Here is a 20,400-nt window from a genome sequence, read left to right as displayed (position 1 = left end):
GAGACATGGGTTCAGTCCCTGGGTTGGGAAGATCCCCTAGAGAAGGGAATGGCAACCCACTCCAGTATTCTTACCTGGAAAATTTCCATGGACAGAGGAGGCTGGCGGGCTATAGTCTGTGGGGTCACAAAAGAGTCCCAACAACTGAGCAATTAATTTTTCTGTCAGTTGCTAATTGTAACTTTAAACACATTTCTTAACCTCTGACCCTTATTTGTCTTCTCTAAAATGGCAACATAAGTATCTGTATCTTGTTTTTTTTAATGTTGAGTTTCAGACCAGCTTCTTCACTCTCTTCTTTCACCCTCAAGAGGCTCTGTAGTTCCTCTTCACTTTCTGCTATTAGAGTGGTATCATCTGCATATCTGAGGTTGTTGATATTTCTTCCAGCAGTCTTGATTCCAGATTGTGATTCAGCCAGCCAGGCATTTCGCATGATGTACTCTGCATATAAGTTAAATAAGCAGGGTGACAATATATACAGCCATGTTGTACTCCTTTCCCAGTTTTGAACCAGTCTGTTTCATGTCCAGTTCTAACTTGCCTCTTAATCCACATACAGGTTTCTTAAGAGACAGGTAAGGTGGACTGGTACTCCTATCTCTTTTAAGAATTTTCCATAGTTTGTTGAGATCCACACAGTCAAAAAGTTTTAGTGTAGACAGTGAAGCAGATGTTTTTCTGGAATTCCCTTGCTTTCTCCGTGATCCAAAGAATTGGACACAACTGAATAATAACAAAAAACAACAAAAGCATATCACTTACAAGGTTATTGTGGAGTTTGAAAGAAATGATGTATAGTACTGTGCTTGAAATACCGAAGACCCTCAGTGTTGTTGTTCAGTGGTTAAATTGTATCTGACTCTTAGAGACCCCATGGACATGCCAGGCTTTTCTCTATCAGCATGCCTCCAGTGTCTCCTGGAATTAGCTCAAACTCATGTCCATTAAGTCAGTGATGCCATCCAACCATCTCATCCTCTGTCGTCCCCTTCTCCTGCTTTCAATCTTTCCCAGCATCAGAGTCTTTTCCAATGAGTCAGTTCTTCAGATCAAGTGGCCAAAGTTGAGCTTCAGCTTCAGCATCAGCCCTCCCAATGAATATTCAGGGTTGCTTTCCTTTAGGATGGACTGGTTTGATCTCCTTACAGTCCAAGGGACTCTCAAGAGTCTTCTCCAGCACCACAATTCAAAAGCATCAATTCTTCCTCACTCAACCTTCTTTATAGTCCAACTCTGACATCTGTACATGACTGCTGGGAAAACCAAAGCTTTGACTATATGGACTTTTGTCACCAAAGGGATGTGTCTCAATAAATTACCGCTATTGTTGAAGTTCTCTAAACTGCCCATTTCTTTTTTTTTATTTATTTTTTTATTGAAGGATAATTGCTTTGCAGAATTTTGTTATTTTCTTTCAAACCTTAACATGAATCAGCCATAGGCATACATATAGCCCCTCCCTTTTGAACCTCCCTCCCATCTCCTTCCCCATCCCACCCCTCTAGGTTGATAACAGAGCCCCTGTTTGAGCTAACCTCCTGTTTGAAGTAGTTTCCCATTTCTTCACTGGAAGGAATTGAGCATATGTCTGTTTTGTTTTTTGGAGTTATATCTGTCTCCTTTCAGTTCTAAATCCCCAAAATTTAAAATAATCATTTGACCCTTTCACATACTTGCATCTTCTCTAATATTAAAAATAATATATCTTTAATATAGTAAGTAGGACTCTAAGTCAGGGATAATAACCGACTTAGTATTACTGAGCACTTCCTGTATTCCAGATAGTGTGCAATGTACATATATAGTCACATTTATTGTCATAAGAAACTATTATAATACCCACTTTAATAAGTACTGGATAAAATTTTGAGAAGTAAATTATCTAAGAGCACACTGCTAATGAGTGGCAAAGCTTGGTAGGTCTGACCCCATGGCATATGCTCTTAATCCTCCCTTAACAGAGGGCAGCATATTTAGGCAGAGGGAAAAGCATTGCAGTCACACCCACAACCTCAGTCAATGGGAGAGCGGGGCGGGGGGTGGGGGGCGGGGGCGGGGGTGGTCTGTAGCTAAACTGGCCAATCAAAGGAATCCTAAATTGGGTTGCGGGTCTGGGCCTTTATACTTCCACTGGAAAGAAAAATGCTTCATGGGAAAATGGCTTTACCCATTCTCGGTCACTGAAGGCCTACTTCAGTCCTGAAGAGACCTAGGCTGTGCAACACACATCTACCCCAGGATACCACAGGGCTCCTGAAGACAGAGCTCTGAGCACGCAAGGGACAGATCCCATTTCTGTTCATTTGATATGACTCTTCTGTCATGATACTTTACAAAGAACGTGGGTGTCAAATACATGGGACAGTTAGATGAATGGGTTGAGGGATTTCCTAAAGCAGATGGCAGTTAGCTTGTTATTTCAGGCACAAAAGTCAGTCTATGAGAAAAAAAGTCACAGCTTTAAGAAGCGATAGCGTCCCATTTGCACAAAGTCCTGCAAAGAAAGTGCCTTCAACGAGAGCGAGTAGTGCCCTTGTGCAAATTTTAAAAAGGCTCTCTTAAGTGAAAGCTTAATTTCGTGGATGACCCCCATCCGTGCACACCTCTGCATCCCCGGAGGGGCGGGAGGCAGCCGACCACAGCAGCAAAACCAACTGCTGCGCCTCGTCTCTTCTAAACCTCCGACTCTTGGCTTCCCGTGCTCAAACAGGAATCGCGCTGCATTTGGAGTTACCCACTTCCCACGTACATATAGGGGTTATCAAAGGACGCTGGGGTTGGGATGAGAAAGAGGTCTAAACTTTAGGCGCAAGAGCGTTAAAGGGGCGCCAGTGAATACAGCGCCTAGTAAAGATTTCAGGGCGGGCGCGCCTGCAAACTCCCCGAGTGCGCATGCTCTTGGAAGGGGCTGAGGGTGCTGGGCGGGGCTGAGGTTGCTAGGCGACGTCTCAAGGCCTCGCGTCAGCCTAGCCGGGCTGGCGGACCAGCTACTGGCCGGACGCCTAGCTCTCACGATCCTCACTCCATCTGAGCAGCCAATGGCCGCGCTTCCAGTGCCATGTTCGCACGAGTCACACGATGCCGGCAGCTGCGTAGGCCAATCACGGCTCTCAGAAGGCGGGGCGGGGCCCACGCAAGCCAATAACAGCGGAGGAGCCCGTCGACTCCCGAGTGGAAGCGCCTATCGCAGCTCTGGAGGCGGCGGCAGACTGGGTGGTGCATAAGGTGAGGGAACGGGGTGGAGGGGCCTCGGTCGGCTCCCACGTACAGACGCCGGGACGGACGGCCTGGCTGCAGGTATGGGTGGAAACGAGTGAAATCTCTTAATGTCGGAACCAGGCAGTGCTCAGCACAGAGTGACCGTGACTAGAGGTCTACAAAAGGAAGAAGCAAGACCTGCTTGTAGGCGCGGCGGGGCGCGCGGGTGGGAAGGGCGTCCTGGAGGGTTCTAAAGGGTGAATAGCAATTGGGCAGAGGGCTATACCGGCAAGAGAAGCTGTTTCATGGCCAGAGAGGCCCGAAGCGGAGGACAGTCAGAGGCCTTCGTGTATCAGTACGGAGGGTGGGGGCGAAAAACAGAGTTAAAGGAGAGCAGAGGCCCAGGTGTTTCATCTGTGGGGAGGCGCTCCCTGAAACTGTAAGGGTCTGCAGAAGGGCTGAACCCTGTCTGCTGTTTACATGAATGCTGGCCTCGTGTTTTAGAGGGAGGGTTTAAGAAGGGCCCACTTGGAGGTGCTCGGCGTCCGGGCCGGGCAAAGGCCAGGCACTGCTGGCAGGTCTCAGAGACAGGGAAACTTCAAAGTTTCTAGGGGGGATCCACAGACGACTACATTTCTTTTTTTCGGAGTCTGTGGCAGACCTCAAGTCAATCCAGTTGTGCAAGGATGACAAAAAGAAAGAAAATTCACTCGTCGTTTCCCCTCTCCTCTCTTCCTTAATACCTATTTTTTGCTTTTGTTCAGTTGTCAGTAGTGTATCTATTTCCCTCCCTTAAATCTAGAGAGTAAACTCCTGAATGTTAATTAAACCAGTTGTCTCTAAATCGGGTGTGTTTGAAGACTTAATCCAGGCAGCAGAGATAGAGATCTGGAATATTCTGTCCTAGATGACTAAGTAGGTAGTGGCATCAGTTCACCAAGTTAAAGTAGGTAGGAAGGGAGTGTGTGGGCAGGGTTGCCAGGAGTAGTGGCCGAATTTCGGGGCATGTTGACTTTGCTATGCCTCCAAACTGCCTAAATTGGAGATGGCCAGTATACTTTTGGATAATCAGAACTTGGGGTTTTAGAGAGAGGATTTCAGCATATTCTCACAACAGGGAACAGATATGATCACTCCTGACAATCTAGAATAGTTGGAGTAAATCAAGCATCTCTGGGAAACTGTTCAGCCTCAATTCTTGAGCCTTTCTTTCTCAAAAGCTGTACCACAGACATACTCAAGGGGAAAGTGCTGTATCCTTTCTTATCTCCTGGTTGAGTCTCTACAACTGATGTTTCTTCTGCTCAAAACCACCCATCGACCCCATCCCGCCTACTTTACTCTCTTTTGATCTAGTTAAACTAGATTTAACTGCCTTCCCTCCACACCCCAGGTTTGAGTTTACATGCCTCTTTCTCTAAGATCTGTTCCCTGGGCCTCTCTGTTTTATATTTCCAACCCTTTATTGTTCTTATCACAGATGTTGTGACGGTCTTGTTCTTTCTTTGTATTCCTCCCTAGATTTTATGATTTGAAGTCAGGGGTGAGAGCAGCAGGAAGCGCAGTGGCTACAAATGGTACCACATGTTAAATCAGAGTGAATACATATGAATCCCAAGAAGCCAGAAAGGCAGGTATATCAAGGTGAGAAGTATCAAATTTTCCAGAAGGGCCAGATAAAATAAACTCCAAAATATTTTTGTTGGATCTGGCAGCTGGGAAACTTAGTGGTTTTATTTAGTAGGAGTAAATTCAGTGCATTGGTTAGAATACAAAACTGATTGTAATTGCTAGAAAATGGATGTGAAATCTGAAAATGAAGACAGCCTATATGGAATACTGTTTCAGGAGGCTTGGGTGAACTTTGAGAATTATTCCCCTCTTACTATACTGTTTATTGTGTGCTTTATAATTTAGGATCACAGTATGATATAATGGATGAGAGCACAGGCTCCCCCACTTAGTGTTTTTGTAATTTGGGGAAGTTATTTAATCTTTCTAAACCTCAGTTTTTATCTGTAAAATGGAAATAATAAAAGTGTCTACCTTGAAGCTGTGGTAAGGAGTAAAGTGTATAATATAGAGAGAGCATGTGACACTCTTAGAAGTTATTGGTGTATATAAAGCACTTAATAATTGTTAGCTTCTTTTAGCTTATGTGTCACCTCAACATAAGTAGTTAACATGTATTATTTCTTGGACTCTTCAGAAGAACTATATTGTTATTCCTTATTTTTTCAACTTTATTGAGTTTCTGTTAGCAAAATGTACATTGTGGTAATTTGATATACATGTACATCATGAAAAGATTCCCATCATCTAGTTATTGTTATTCTTTACATTTTGCAGGTAATAAAACTGAGGCTTAGAGAAGTTACTTAACTTGCTCAAGGTCACACAGCTAGTAAGTGGTGTTGATTCAACATTATTAGATTTGTTGGAATCTGCCTGCAATGGAGGAGACCCAGGTTTGATCCCTGGGTTGGAGAGATCCCCTAGAGAAGGGAGTGACTGCCCACTCCAGTATTCTTGCTTAGAGAATTCCATGGACAGAGGAGCCTGGCAGACTGCAGTCCATGGGGTCACAAAGAGTCAGGCACGACTGGGAGACTAACTTTCACAGTTTCATATTTTATGCATTCATGACATACCTAACTTTTTCTTAATTTTTTTTTTTTAATATTTCTAGGCTATGCAGTTCGTCTGTGAGTTTTTTTCAAATTGTCACCAATCTCCCCAAGTTCTTCCAATTTGTTTATCAAAAAAAACCTAAGTCTACGTGGACCTGCCTGCACAATTCAAAGCTGTGTTATTGAAGGGTTGGCCGTAGTTGAGTGGGTCATGGGCTGGTGCACGAGGACAAAGAAGCATTTTAAACAATAATAAGAATGCTTTTGAGGCTTAATATATTTAGTTTTAGAGGGGCCCATCATAATTCATAAACTAGGGACATCAGTAAACGTTTTTAGGAAAGTGACATTCTTCATAAATTTCTCTGTTTTTTGATTTGGTGACCTACTAAGCTTATTTATAAGTAAAATATACTCATGAAAAAATTAAAATTATAAGAGGTATAAAATGGAAAGTAAATTTTTTTCTTTTCATAATCCCTCCCTACCATGTATGCAAATACATTTTCTGTACATTTTCTGTTTGGGTGTTTCTCCTATGTATATATGCATAAAGTGCATATATAAAGACATAACCTTTTCACAAAAACATAGATGATGCTCTTCCTATACATTCTGCAACTTGCTATTTCACTTAGATGTCTTTCTATGTAGAATATGTAGATCTTCCTCCTCGGTGGCAGTGTTTTTAGAAGGACCTGATAGAATTTATTTAATTCATTTCTTGTTGATGGCCCTAACATCTTGCTGTATTTTTCTTTGTTTTTACTATTATGAGCAATGCTTCCTTCATTCTTAGTGTGCTCATCTTTGTGTACTTAAGTGAGAACATTGCTGGATCAAAAGATGTATTCACTTTGAATTGTAATAAATACTGTGATTTTTTTCCTCAAAGAATAAATTCATCCTCCCATCAACAATGTACAGTGGTGCCGGTTTCCCCAAAGTGTTACTGCTAGGCGCACTGTGAAACTAAGTTTTTGTTTTACGATGCATTTCCTATTTGAGTCGAACTGAGCTGTTAATTTGCTTAGTATTTGTATTTATTTTTCTGTGAACTTTCTGTGAGTAGTCTGTCATTTTTCTATTGGGTTTTTAGGCTTTTTCTAAAGCACTCATTGTAGCCCTTTGTCATAATTCTTGGAAATATTTTTTCCAGTTTGTTGTTTGATCTTTGACTTTATTTATGGTTGTCTTTTTATTCCCGATTATAAGTATTTAGTATTTATGTAGTCATATTGGCAGACTTTTTCTAAGTAGGTTCTTAAGTGATACTTTTAAACCCAGCTATTGCTCTTTGAAATACAAGTTTTTCCTGGGAGACCACGTTGATAAGTCTCCTTAAAGATGGCTTGAAATTTCTTATCCACTATTCTTTAGATGCTGCTCTTGAACATTAACATGTGGCTTTTAAATCCTATCTACAAATGGAAGTGGTGATGACATCCTGTAGACTGGTGTTTTTAATCATGGGTTTAGGATCTGAGAGATTGGCACTCCTTTAGCAATTTAAAAATTAATCAGAAGCATTTTAAAAACTGTTATCTTATAATTTTATTATTTTGCTTGCTTATTTACTTATTTATTTATATTTACAGAATAATAAGGCTGTCTGCAAAGATTTGAAAAATGGCAACAAATGAAAGTATCAGCATCTTTAGTTCAGCATCCTTGGCTGTGGAATATGTAGATTCACTTTTGCCTGACAATCCTCTGCAGGAACCATTTAAAAATGCTTGGAACTATATGTTGAATAATTACACAAAGTTCCAGATTGCAACATGGGGATCTCTCATAGTTCATGAGGTCCTTTATTTCTTGTTCTGTTTACCTGGATTTTTGTTTCAATTCATACCTTACATGAAGAAGTACAAAATTCAAAAGGTGAGTATAATGGACTTGCATTGGAGTATTATCATTAGTCTTGTTGAATATTTTTAAAGTAAATATAATTTGTAACTGAAAATAGACTGTACGTCAGGGCTGTCCAATAGACATGTAATGAAGCCACATAGATAATTCCCTACTAGAATATATTAAAAAGTAACAAAAAAGGGGGAGTAATGTTCACAGTGTATTTAGTTTAATCCAATAAATCTCAATTATATTTCAATAATCAAAATTTAAAATGTATTTAATGGGATATATTGTGTTCTTATTCTTACAATAAGTGTTCAAAATTTAGTGTATATTTTACACTAATTTCAGCTCATCTCAATTAAGACTAAGTGAATTTAAAATGTTCAGTAGCCACATCTCTAGTTGCTACCATATTACACAGCACAACCCTAGATCATTACTGATAAGGTTTCAGAAAGAATTGGTTGAATTGTGCCTTCAACAGATGTGATGTTTATCTAATTTGAGTTTATAAGTTTTAATTAAATGTTTTTATTGAGTTGATATACAATAAATTAGTTTCAGATGTACAGCATTGTGATTCAGAATTTTTGTACATTATGCTCCACTTAACATTATTATGAAATACTGGCTATATTCCCTAAGCTATCCTTGTTTTGCTGTGCTTAGTCGCTCAGTTGTGTCCAACTCTTTGCAACCCCATGGACGTAGCCTTTGAGGCTCCTCTGTCCATGAGGATTCTTCAGGCAAGAATACTGGAATGGGTTGCCATGCCCTCCTCCAGGGGATCCTCCCAACCCAGGGATGGAATCCAGGTCTCCCGCATTGCAGGTGGATCCTTCACCGTCTGAGCCACCAGGGAAGTTAACACGGGAAATAACAAGTAAAAGGGAAGTAACAAGGAAGTAATAGCCTTGTTACTTATCTATTTTATACGTAGTAGTTTGTACTTCTTAATCTCCTACCTCTATCTCACTCCTTTCCTCTTCTCTCTCCCTGCTGGCTGTAATCTCTAGTTGGTTCTCTATATCTAAATCTATGTCTTGTTTTATTCATTCGTTTGGTTTTTTTTCTCACATCTAAGTGATAACGTACATATTTGTCTTTCTCTGACTTATTTCACTCATTATAATACCTTCCAGGTCCATCCACGATGTTGCAAATAGCAAAATTTCATTTTTTTAATGGCTGAGTGGTTTATTGTGTGTATATATACCCCATCTTCTTCCACCATTCATCTGTCGATGGACACTTAGATTGCTTCCATCTCTTGGCCATTGTAAAGAATGCTGGTATGAATGTATGGTGTGCATGTATCTTTTCTAATTAGTTTTTTTGTTTTTTTCAGATATATACCCAGGAGTGGAATGACTGGGTCATAAGATAATTCTACTTTTAGTCTTTTGAGGAACCTTCATACTGTCCACCAGTTTACATTCATGTCAACTGTGTACCGAGGTTCCCTTTTCTTCACATCCTCACCAACATTTGTATTTGTAGTCTTTTTTGATAATAGCCATTCTGACAGGTGTGAGGTGATATCTCAATGGGATTTTTATTTGCATTTCCTTAATGATTTGTGATATTGAGTATTTTTTCATGTGTGTATTGGCCATCTGTATGTCTTCTTTGGGAAAATGTCTGTTCAAGTTTTAATGTTCATTTCTATATCAAATTATATGAACTGTTTTTATGTTTTAGATATTAACCCCTAATCAGTCTTGCAAATTAAATAACTTGCAAATATTTTGTCCCATTCAGTAGTTGCCTGTGTTGTCAGGAGTTTCCTTTGCTATGAAAAACATGCTTTTAAGTTTAATTAGGTCCCATTTGTTCATTTTTACTTTTGTTTCCTTTGTTTTAGGAGACAGATCTAAAAAGGTATTGTTGTGATGTGTTGTCTTCTGTGAGTTTTATGGTGTTCCCATACAAATATTAAAATTATTTGTTCCAGTTCTAAAAAAAATGCCAGTGGTGTTTTGATAGGGATTGTATTGACTGTACAGATTATCTTGGGTAGTGTTGTCATTTTCATAATAATTCAATTCAATATAACAGTTCTTCCAATCTAAGAACATGATGTATCTTTCCATTTGTGTTATCTTCAGTTTCTTTCATCTGTGTCTTAAGAGTTTTCTGAGTACAGATCATTTACCTCTTTAGGTAGGTTTATTGCTAGGTATGGTATTCTTTTTGCTGAAATGGTAAATGGGATTGTTTCCTTAATTTCTCTTTCTGATAGTCCATTGTTAGTGTATAAAAATCTGATAGAGTTCTATGTATTAATTTTGTATCCAACAACTTTACCAAATTCATTGATAAAACTCTAGTAGTTTTCTGGTGGTGTTTTTAGGATTTTTCATGTCATCTGCAAACAGTGACAGTTTTACTTCTTCCTTTCCAATTTGGATTCCTTTTGTTTCTTTTTTTTGTCCTATTGTTGTGTCTAAGACTTCCAATACTATGTTGAATAAAAGTGGGCATCCTTATCTTGTTCCTGATCTTAGAGGAAATGTTTTCAGGTTTTCACCATTGACTATGTTAGCTGTGGACTTATCATCTGGCCTTTATTATATTGAGATATGCTCCCTTTATACTCACTTAATGGAGAAGTCTTATCATATATAAATTGTAATTTTTTTAATTAGCTAGAAGGGAATCTTATGGGAATTCCTGAGTATTATTTTGCAATTCACTACAATCCTTGATGTCTCAACTCTTCAGTGTTGTTAATATGCTAAGACTTTGATCAAGACTGTTAAGATTTTGTTTTTATTCTAAATATAGCATAGTATTTTTGCAGCATTCATGTCATCTTCCCAAAACTGATGATGTTCCTAACCTCTCAGTATTTGCTTCAGCGCACTAAGTATTTCTTGAGAGCTCGCATACATGGTACATCTTCTCAGGTTTAGACATAGGGAAAATAATGAACTCTTGTAACTGAAGAGTTTGACATAGTTCTTAGGAAGGAATCTGTACCATATTGTTAGAGAAAGAAATAATTTTTCAACACTTAGTAAACTTATAATCGTTTGTAATGCTTACTGTGAACTTTTTTCAAAAAGTCATGGCAAACTCAGTCTCGGGCACATAGTCTTGATGTAAAGTAGGCATTTGGGGATGTTCATCTAAGGGAGGCTGGTTGCACTCACAGAGTTCTGTCTGGTGGCAATCAGTACACACATCCTCTGTAATCTGTCTCTTCACTTTGTAGCCTCTCCTGGTGAGTCTCAGTTTAAGCAACTGCTAGCATTCATCCTTTCTGGGGATACTGCAGGGGGCAGCTGCTTGTAGACTCCAGGTCAGAGGAGGGAAGAGCAAAGAGTAAAGGGAGAAGGAATTAAAAGGGCTGAAGCCTGAAGGAGAGCATCCTGTTACTGTGAATAAAGGACACAACGTTTCCAAAATGCTTTTTATAAAAAGCTCTGCTTTGAAAGGCAGAATTGTGTTTGAATGTCTTTAAGTTCTCATGCATGTTTGGAATTCTGACTGCAGTGGGTCACCCAGTGCATTATTTATGGGGCTGATTGACTTGTATAACTGTCCAGGCCAAACTGTCCCTCTCTGCCTTCTGCCCTCTACAGTTGACTCACTAGTCAGAGGTGGTAATTTTTTCAGAGAGAGAAAGGCCTGTTTCGGTTAAGATTTTATGAAGACTCCAGAGAAAAATGTGACAAAAGAAAGGACAAGCAGTAGTCTAGTTTACAACTAGTTACTTATAAACAGAGATCGAAAGCCTTCAAGTCTGTACTTAGCATGTGTTTCTTGAGTTTTGCAACCATTAAAGTCCCTGCTTTGAGATTTTTTTATAATAAAATTAACTGAAGATAAATCAATACAAGTTTTCACAATATAAATGGATTTAAAAACAAGCCAATAAGTCAGTATAAGTTAGTTACAGGTTTATGCATTTTGAAGGCAGATAGCCTGAAACACTTGACAGTGCAGAAAAAAGTTGCTGGTGGAGCAACACCAAAAATTCTGCTTTGAAATAGAATAGACAGTTAATGTTATAACTGCTTTTTTTTTCTGTTAATTTCTGCAGCTACATCAGTGTTAGATTCTAGCCAAGATATCGCCAGTTAAACATAGTTCTTTGGGGAAAAGAGTGGCTTTTTCCACCCAAGCCAGAATCTTTGATTTATTTTGTCCCTAGTCAGAGACTGGAAGTTCAGAGGAGCAAGGTCAGATCATGCTCAGAGCAGAGATAGATAATTATAAATTAATCTTGCCTAATTCCCTCATTTTATTGTTGAGACTGAGGTGTGAGCTTCACAGAGACCCTGAGGTTAGAACCAAGTCTCTGACTGAACTCAGTTGAACTCTTTCTTCTTTGTCAGGGAGGGAAGCTCTTCTAAAGAATTTCAGGAACAATACTGGAACCCTAAATTTTAGTTAGTCCCAAGTTCTGCTAATAACTGCCTGTGTGATGCTGGGCAAGGTGGTTGACCTCTGGGCCTCTGCTGAGGTCAGTGGTTTCCATTGCAAATTTCTGAATTTAGGGGTATTAGGACATATAAAAGAGCAATAACTATTTATTATTACTATCTTTTTGTAAAACCAAAAGGACCTCATAACTAAGTAGAGCCCTTTGAATTGAATACATTTTCACTTTTCTTTATGGCTTGCTGAGCAAGTTGATAATCCTGATGGGGTTTTGTGAACATTTCTCTACATTGATCACTTCCTCATTTCACTTTGTGAACTTCATCTGTGGCCAGTAGCTCTCCATTCCTTGGGAACCACCAGACACATTTGTTTCTGGAGTTCTTTTAGCTCAGAGAGTTTCTAATTTTGTCAATGTGTATGAAAAATGCACTTATTTCTGGGAATGAAAACCACTGAATGGTGTTGATTTACCTGTGTAGTAAGGCTTTCAATGCTGTGTGTATAGCTGCCTCAGCAGTTCGGAGAACTCAGCTGTGATTGTAGCATGACACATGTCTTCATCTCTGGAATTCCTGATAAAAGGAAATGATCCGTGGGCAGCAAAAACAGGAGTTACTCATTCTGTAGTGTTGCTTTGGTTTGCTCTGTAGTGTTGCTTAAAGATCATTGGGACCATTATGCCTGGGCCTGAGTTTTGACAATTTCTTCATCTGTTTATAGTAGTGATAATAGTTGTCAAGAATTTAGAAGGTGCGGGTGAGTGTTGTAGTTCCTGGGCCTTAGTTACTGTAACATAGCAATTATAATACAGAATCCACATAACATAGGATTAATTAAATAACATAAATTTCAGGTCCCATATAAACATTAGAGAAAAAGCTAAGACTTTACTTTTAGTTTTCAGGTGAAACTTCTGATAGCAGAGGCTAATACTAAATGTTTTAATTTTTTTCTCCATAGGATAAACCAGAAACATGGGAAAACCAATGGAAATGTTTTAAAGTGCTTCTCTTTAATCACTTTTGTATCCAGCTTCCATTGATTTGTGGAACTTATTATTTTACAGAGTATTTCAGTATTCCCTATGATTGGGAAACAATGCCAAGATGGTATGTAGATAAAGATTTGATTTTTATACTCAGTTATGGTTTATCATCCAATTAAAATATCCTTAGTATTACCTTCTTTCTTCATTTGGTTAATGTTTGTTCTTAACTTTGAAGTAAATAAAATATAGAACACATAGTAGAAACTTGAAATGTTCCCATTTTTATGTGTTTCTATATTTTGATATCTTTATTGGAGGGTGAGTTTCTTACATCAGAAGTTTCCATGGCATCCTTTATATGATTATGTACAGGATACAGAGACTTATACCAAGAAAAAATATATTACATTTTAAGTCTAAAATGAATGAAAAAAAATGAGTATAAAGTTATAAAAATTGTGTCCATACAGACACATATATATATATTATCTGAGCATAAATATTTGTGTTCAAATAATTTTTGTATTCTAGCTTTCTGTTCTGACTAAACCTGAATACAGATATATAATATATAGATATGTGCTTTTCCTATTACTGTATATGCAACATATAAGAGAATTTGTGTATTTGTTCCTATATAAATAAAATATTTTTGCCCATTGCACTTACATGCTTCTCTTCGGCAGAAGAAAGTAATTTTACTATTATTAATAGTAAAATTTACTATTATTAATTAATTATTAATACTATATATTAATAGTGTTACTCTTTGCCTAGAAATTTTGAGTTTTGTTTCTTAGCTCTGATTTTATAACTTACTTTTTTTTTTTTTAATTGAATTAGAATTGGTATGGTGGTCAGCCTCTTTAACCCATCTTTAGGTGGTATCATATATCTAGCTTGTAACTATATGTATTGTTTTGAGAATTTGTTGATCAATATAACCAGTTAGGTCAAGATGGTATTTGATTTTATGCAGTGTCTCCAGCAGTGATCCTAGGTAAAAGTCTAGATTGTTTTAGTAAGTTATTTTATCCTCATTACAGTATTTTCATCTTAAAGGTACATGCTTTTGGCAAGATGTTTTGGCTGTGCAGTGATTGAGGATACTTGGCACTATTTCTTGCATAGGCTTTTACACCACAAAAGAATATATAAATATATTCATAAAATTCATCATGAGTTTCAGGTATGTTAGAATTATATTTAATATATTTTTCACTCTTTGAGGCAAAAATGTTATTTTTTTTTTAAATCTGAACTTAAAAAAGTTGTCAGTGATGTTTTTATTTCAATTTCCTTTGGCATGATTGTTTAGAATAGACACATACACATAAACATGAACACAAAGCTGGTTCTACAGATTTTTTACGAGTATCCTAATTTCGTGGTAAATTGAAGCCTGAAAGAAAAATATTCGTTTTTGTATTTTGGTTCAGAGCACTGTCCTCACACAGCTGGGTACCTGGCAGTTTGATGGAGGCACTAATGCTGTTACGATCATTTAAGTGGGACCCCAAAACAACAAGCCTTGAATCATTAAATTTTTAAAACAATTTTCAACTTAGTTTTAATGCTTTTCCACCTCATTGCTAACTTCTTCCCACACAACAGGGATTTTTTTTTTTTTTAATCAGAACTGCTTTGTTGTTAGCTTTGTCAGATTTGTTACGTTGGTATGTTCTGCATTGATCTTGATTACCTGATATGATAAACCAAATATCCCTTTCTTGGCAGAACAAATTCAGATGTATAAACCAAAATTAGAATTCAAGTCTGTTCTTTTAATGCCTTTATCTCAAACCATTAAAATAGATCATATTAAGGACATCCCTAGGCCTTTTAGTGTTTGGTAAAGAGATATCTTTATTGAGAATTACTGTTAATGTTTGTATAGGTATGGCTAGATACACAGTTGACCCTTAGTGTCCATGGGTTCTGAATTCATGAATTCAACCAACTGAATATCATGCACATCCTCTTTAAACCCTCATTGAAAATATTTGGGAAAAAAATTTCAGAAAGTTCCCAAAGGCAAAACTTGAATTTGCCTTGAGTGGGCAACTATTTACATAACATTTAAATTGTATTTACAACAATTACACAATTATATAGCATTTATATTGTATTAGGTCTTGTAAGTAATCTGTAGATGATTTAAAGTATATGGAGGTTGTGCATAGGTTATGTGCAAATGCTGCCAAATACTGCACCTTTATATTAAAGTTTGGTATCCATGGGGGTCCTTGACCAATCCCTTTAGAATACTGAGGGATGACTGTATTATCGTAACATATAGAAGGGATATAGTTTTATAAAATGATATACACAAATAAATTTAAAATACATATAAGTCAGGGTTCTTCCAAGAATCAATAGGAGATACATACACACAGATTTATTTTAAGGAACTGGCTCATGCAGTTGTGTGGGCTGGCAAATCTGAAATCTATAGGGCAGCTAACCAGCTGGGAATGCAGGAGAGATGCAGTGCTGGATCTGAATTCCTGTGGGCAACAGGCTGGAAAGCACACAGGTTTTCTGTACTGTAGTCTTGAGCATTCCTTCTTTCCTTGGGAAGCCTCAGTCTTTGCTTTTAAGGCCTTTAGCTGATTGAATGAAGCCCACCTGCATTATGGAGGATCCTCTTTACCGATTTAAATATTAAATGTTAATCACATCTAAAATAGAACTTCACACCAAATCTAGACTCGTGTTTGACCAAGCAACAGGGCACCATGGCTTAGATAAGTTGATGCATAAAATTAACCATCACAATATATTAAGCAATTCTTACTTTTTTTAGGCTCCATTTGGAATGGAAGCTGAATATGCACATCCTCTGGAAACCATAATTCTTGGAACTGGATTTTTCATTGGAATCATGCTTTTATGTGATCATGTTATTCTTCTTTGGGCCTGGGTGACTGTTCGTTTGATAGAGACTATTGATGTCCATAGGTAAGGTTTGGTTTCTATTCAGGTAGAAGGTATCATAAAATATCCTTTCTTCATGGTCATAGATTATCTTTCTTATTTTTTTTAATTGAGATGTAATTGACATATTGTGTTTTAGGTATACAGTGTAATGGTTTGATGTATATATTGCTGATCCATCTTTATACATTGTTATAATTTTTTGTGTGTGTGATGAGAACTTTTAAGATTTACTCTCTTTGCAACTTTCAAATTCACAGGACTGTTGACTTCAGCCTCTATGTTCTTCATGACATGCCCAAGGCTTACTCATCTTACAATTGGAAGTTCATACCTTTGTCCACTGTCATCCATTTTACACACTCATAGTCATTGTCATAGATTATCTTTTCTCCTAAGTAGACTAATAGGATAAGTTAAACCTTGTTAATGTTACTGTTTTTAAGAAAACAGGAGAACATAATCGTTGGGAAAAAGTTCAAATAATAGACTTTTTTTTTGTATTCTTGTCTATAACTGTTGTCATTTTTATGGTGAGACTATATTCATGTATTATTTGGGAAAACAAAACAAAATTTTGGAAGTGCTGCAAAACTGGGCATGGGCATCTCTTTACATGCCCAGCAGGAGCCTGCAAGAATGCTTTCCCTGCTTCTGATACCTTTTCCAGCCTGGACATTACAATCTCGTTAATCTTGGTTATTAGGAGAGCAGAGAATCTTTAGGGTTGTGATCTGCGTTCCCCAGGGACTGGTGAGGCTGCATGCCTGTGTGCTTGTTGACCAACAGTTTTTTTTTTTTTTCTTTGAATTAGCATTTTATATCACTTGCCTACTTTTTTGTTAGGTTATATGTTTTATAACCTATTATGAAAAAGTGAAAGTGTTTGTCACTCTGTTGTGTCCTACTCTTTGTGACCCTGTGGTGTGTAGCCCATGTGACCCCATGGTGTGTAGCCCATCAGTCTCCTCGATCCATGAAATTCTCCAGGCAAGAATACTGAGGGATGGAGTGGGTAGCCATTCCTTCTCCAGGGGATCTACCCAACACAGAGATTGAACCCAGGTCTCTCCTGCATTGCAGGCAGATTTTTTACCGCCTGCAATAAAAGTCACCAGGGAGACTTATAACATTTTGGTTCATGTGTAAGCTTTGCTCATTTCAGTTCAGTTTGGTTTCTCAGTCACGTCTGACTCTTTGCAGCCCCATGGACTGCAGCACGCCAGACTTCCCTGTCCATCACCAACTCCCAGAGCTTGCTCAAACTCATGTCCATCGAGTCGGTGATGCCATCCAACCATCTCATCCTCTGTCATCCCCTTCTCCTCCTACCTTCAATCTCTCCCAGCATCAGGATCTTTTCTAAGGAGTCAGTTCTTGAATCAGGTGGCCAAACTATTGCAGATTCAGCGTCAGTCCTTCCAACGAATATTCAGGACTGATTTCTTTTAGGATTGACTGGTTTGATCTCCTTGTAGTCCAAGGGATTCTCAAGAGTCTTTTCCAACACCTCAGTTCAAAAGTATCAATTCTTCAGCTCTCAACTTTCTTAATGGTCCAACTCTCACATCCATACACAACTACGGGAAAAATCATAGCTTTGACTAGGTGGACCTTTGTTGGCAAAGTAATGTCTCTGCTTTTTAATATGCTGTCTAGGTTTGTCATAGCTTTTCTTCCAAGGAGCAAGCATCTTTTAATTTCATGGTTGTTACATGAAATTACAACATATGTAACTTTGTTACATATGTTATAAATATTTTCTCCCCCATCTGTCATTTCAGTTTTAACTGTTGATGGTTCTTTTGCAGTACTGAAGTTTTAAATTTTTATATAGTAAAATCTATCAGTTTTATTTTTTTATGGCTTTTGGGTTTCATGCCTTGCTTGAAAAGCAAGTTTAATGTCTTCCTGAAACAGTGTTGAATGAAAAATATTTGTGGTTTTAATAAAAAATTTGGTTAAATACTGTAATTCAGGACAGCAGTTATTTTATTCTTCTGTAATGACCCTAAATCTAACCCTTACTTGAAAAAAATACTGAAGCCTCCAGCCTTCACTAAATAGAACATTTCTGCACATTTCTGCCCACCACTGACAAATACTATGTGCATATTTCACATGCTTCCTTTGTATTGAATAGAAGAAATTTTTTGGTAAATTATTTCTATCTAATTCCTTTTCAAATGCCTAATACAATACCCTAATTCATTATTTAAACATGATTACATATTTTTTGAATTTTAGGGGAACCTTTTATTTCATCTGTGCAAGCAGAATATGAAATTCTAGAAATTATTTCTGAATCATTAAAATAGCAAAATTAATGCATCTAGGAAGTCTTAGGCAGAGAAGTGGTAGGTGATGTGTCCTTTCTTTTCTTTCTTTCTATTGCTCCTTTCTACTTCCTTCTTTCTCAGCCTACTCAAGGGTGGGGAGGAAGGATTGGGGTGATTCAGACTGGTATAATTGTATATATCAGATTTTAGACTTGTAGTTAGAAATAAAGACAGGTACTCTAAAAAGAAGTTGCAAAACAGTAATCCTCAGATTTAACCTTTGTAATGCTTGGTACTAATTTCGTATAACTTTTCCTAAAAGACATACGTAGTATTATGGGTGTTACAAACTTTGGTAAGCAAATTCCTCTAAAACAGAAAACGTTCATGAAAATCTGTGTCTAAGAATTCATTACTATAATCCTTCCTTCATCTCCTGATTATAATATTAATAGTAAATTCTATAAACTATTCAAGTTTTTCTTTAATTACTGAAAGTGGTTTCTAGGATATGTACCATTTGCTGTGAACTTTTGTAAACATGTCAGAAATAAGTGACTTAGGTACAGTGGAATGTTATTTGAATGGTTAACAAGCATATTACGGTCAGTGAACAAGTTGATTATTGAAGGTGTATTTGCTTCCTTAATAATCTTTATCATTTTCATTTCAGTGGTTATGACATTCCTCTCAACCCTTTAAATCTCATTCCTTTCTATGCTGGTTCTCGGCATCACGATTTCCACCACATGAACTTCATTGGAAACTATGCTTCAACATTTACATGGTGGGACAGAATTTTTGGAACAGACTCTCAATTTAATGCCTACAATGAAAAGATGAAGAAAGTTGAGAAAAAGACTGAATAAGCATCTCATGTAAACCTTCCGGCAAATATGCATTTCCTGAATTGAAGCTAGTAGCTAACATTACTTCTGGGGAGCAGAAATATACATATGACTTGGTCAGTAAGTGATTAAAAAGAATATTAACAACTTTTAATTAATTTCCTAGTGGGAGCTTTCATATAGTTAAGTACAGTTTTCCTGAGGAAGTTTTAAGGGCCATTTTGCTAATCTTACATAAAGGATTTAAGTAATGGAAACAGTATTAATTGAAGTCTTTCCCCCAACATTGTACCATAGGCGTGAAGCCAAAATTGGTCTTTAAACCTTTTAAATATATATTGGCCATTTCAGGAACTCTTGGTAGTGGTGTTGGCCTCCTATTGAACTTTAAATACCTTTTTGGAATTTGCGTAAAAATCAAATGCCATGGATTGAACCAGTCTGTACAGTATGAGTGAGTGCCGAACCCAGAATAGCCAGTGCCAGGAATTTCTTATCTGGAGCTGACCAGTTTGAAGTGACTCTTTCTTTGGGAAGTCCTTTTTGCTTACAATGTACCACTGTTATCTATAAATTAAGGCATTTATGAATTGATGAAAGACTGCGTTAGTCTAAAGGTTTTCAGGTTACTTGAACTTTTTAAAAAATTGAGCTTTATTTCTGCTATTTACCCTTTCATTTTTGTATATCCAGTTTTCTTTGTACTTAAATTGTGTCCTGAAACTTTGTGTACTGACTTGCTGTATTTGCACTTGGAGCTATTGAAATAAATGTGATTTTGTTTGATTATTTCGTTTCCAATTTAAAATATCATTTGTCACCTTTTATTTATTCTTATCAAGAAAAGTATAAAAATCACTAAATTAAGTTTTATAACAAAAGGAATAATTTTATCTTTTTAAATGCTTCATTTCTTAAACTTTTTGACAGTTTCAACATGTATTTATCAGGCTATTGTGGGAAATTCTGTTGACCTAATAAAACGGAGGATATTGAAACAGCTCTTTACTCCACTTAGAAAATATAAAGATGGAAGAATAGAGACAGAATTTTTAGGGCTGACTTAATTTCAAGTAGGTAGCCCAGTGGGAAAAAATCCACCTGCCAATGCAGGAGACATGGGTTCAATCCCTGGGTTGGAGAGATCCCCAGGAAAAGGAAGTGGCAACTCATTCCAATATTCTTGCCTGGGAAATCCCATGGACAGAAGAGTGAGGTGGGTTATAGTCCATGAGGTCACAAAGAGTCAGACATGACTGAGCACA

The 20,400-nt window shown here is 37.4% G+C and overlaps 1 protein-coding gene across 5 annotated transcripts; it reads left to right on the top strand.

Annotated features, from left to right (window-relative positions):
• Positions 1 to 3,160: 3,160 nt before the first annotated feature.
• MSMO1 (methylsterol monooxygenase 1) lies at positions 3,161 to 19,924 on the top strand. 5 transcript variants are annotated; one of them, XM_043902687.1, is made up of 7 exons: positions 3,182 to 3,300; positions 4,723 to 4,845; positions 7,430 to 7,715; positions 13,044 to 13,192; positions 14,134 to 14,260; positions 15,878 to 16,032; positions 18,961 to 19,924. In XM_043902687.1, exons 3-7 carry the CDS (start codon positions 7,461 to 7,463, stop codon positions 19,154 to 19,156), a joined length of 882 nt encoding a protein of 293 aa, XP_043758622.1. In that variant the 5' UTR covers positions 3,182 to 3,300; positions 4,723 to 4,845; positions 7,430 to 7,460; the 3' UTR covers positions 19,157 to 19,924. The 5 variants fall into 5 exon arrangements, with proteins under 5 accessions (XP_043758623.1, XP_043758625.1, XP_043758622.1 ...); XM_043902691.1 differs by having other exon boundaries at positions 3,203 to 3,228; XM_043902688.1 differs by lacking the exon at positions 4,723 to 4,845 and having other exon boundaries at positions 3,161 to 3,228.
• The last annotated feature ends 476 nt before the right edge of the window (positions 19,925 to 20,400 follow it).

The sequence above is a fragment of the Cervus elaphus genome, chromosome 5 (assembly GCF_910594005.1).
Source record: "Cervus elaphus chromosome 5, mCerEla1.1, whole genome shotgun sequence".
NCBI classification, from domain to species: Eukaryota; Metazoa; Chordata; class Mammalia; order Artiodactyla; family Cervidae; genus Cervus; species Cervus elaphus.
The sequence above is the reverse complement of the archived record's forward strand: the minus strand, read 5'-3'. Positions and strand labels throughout refer to the sequence as shown.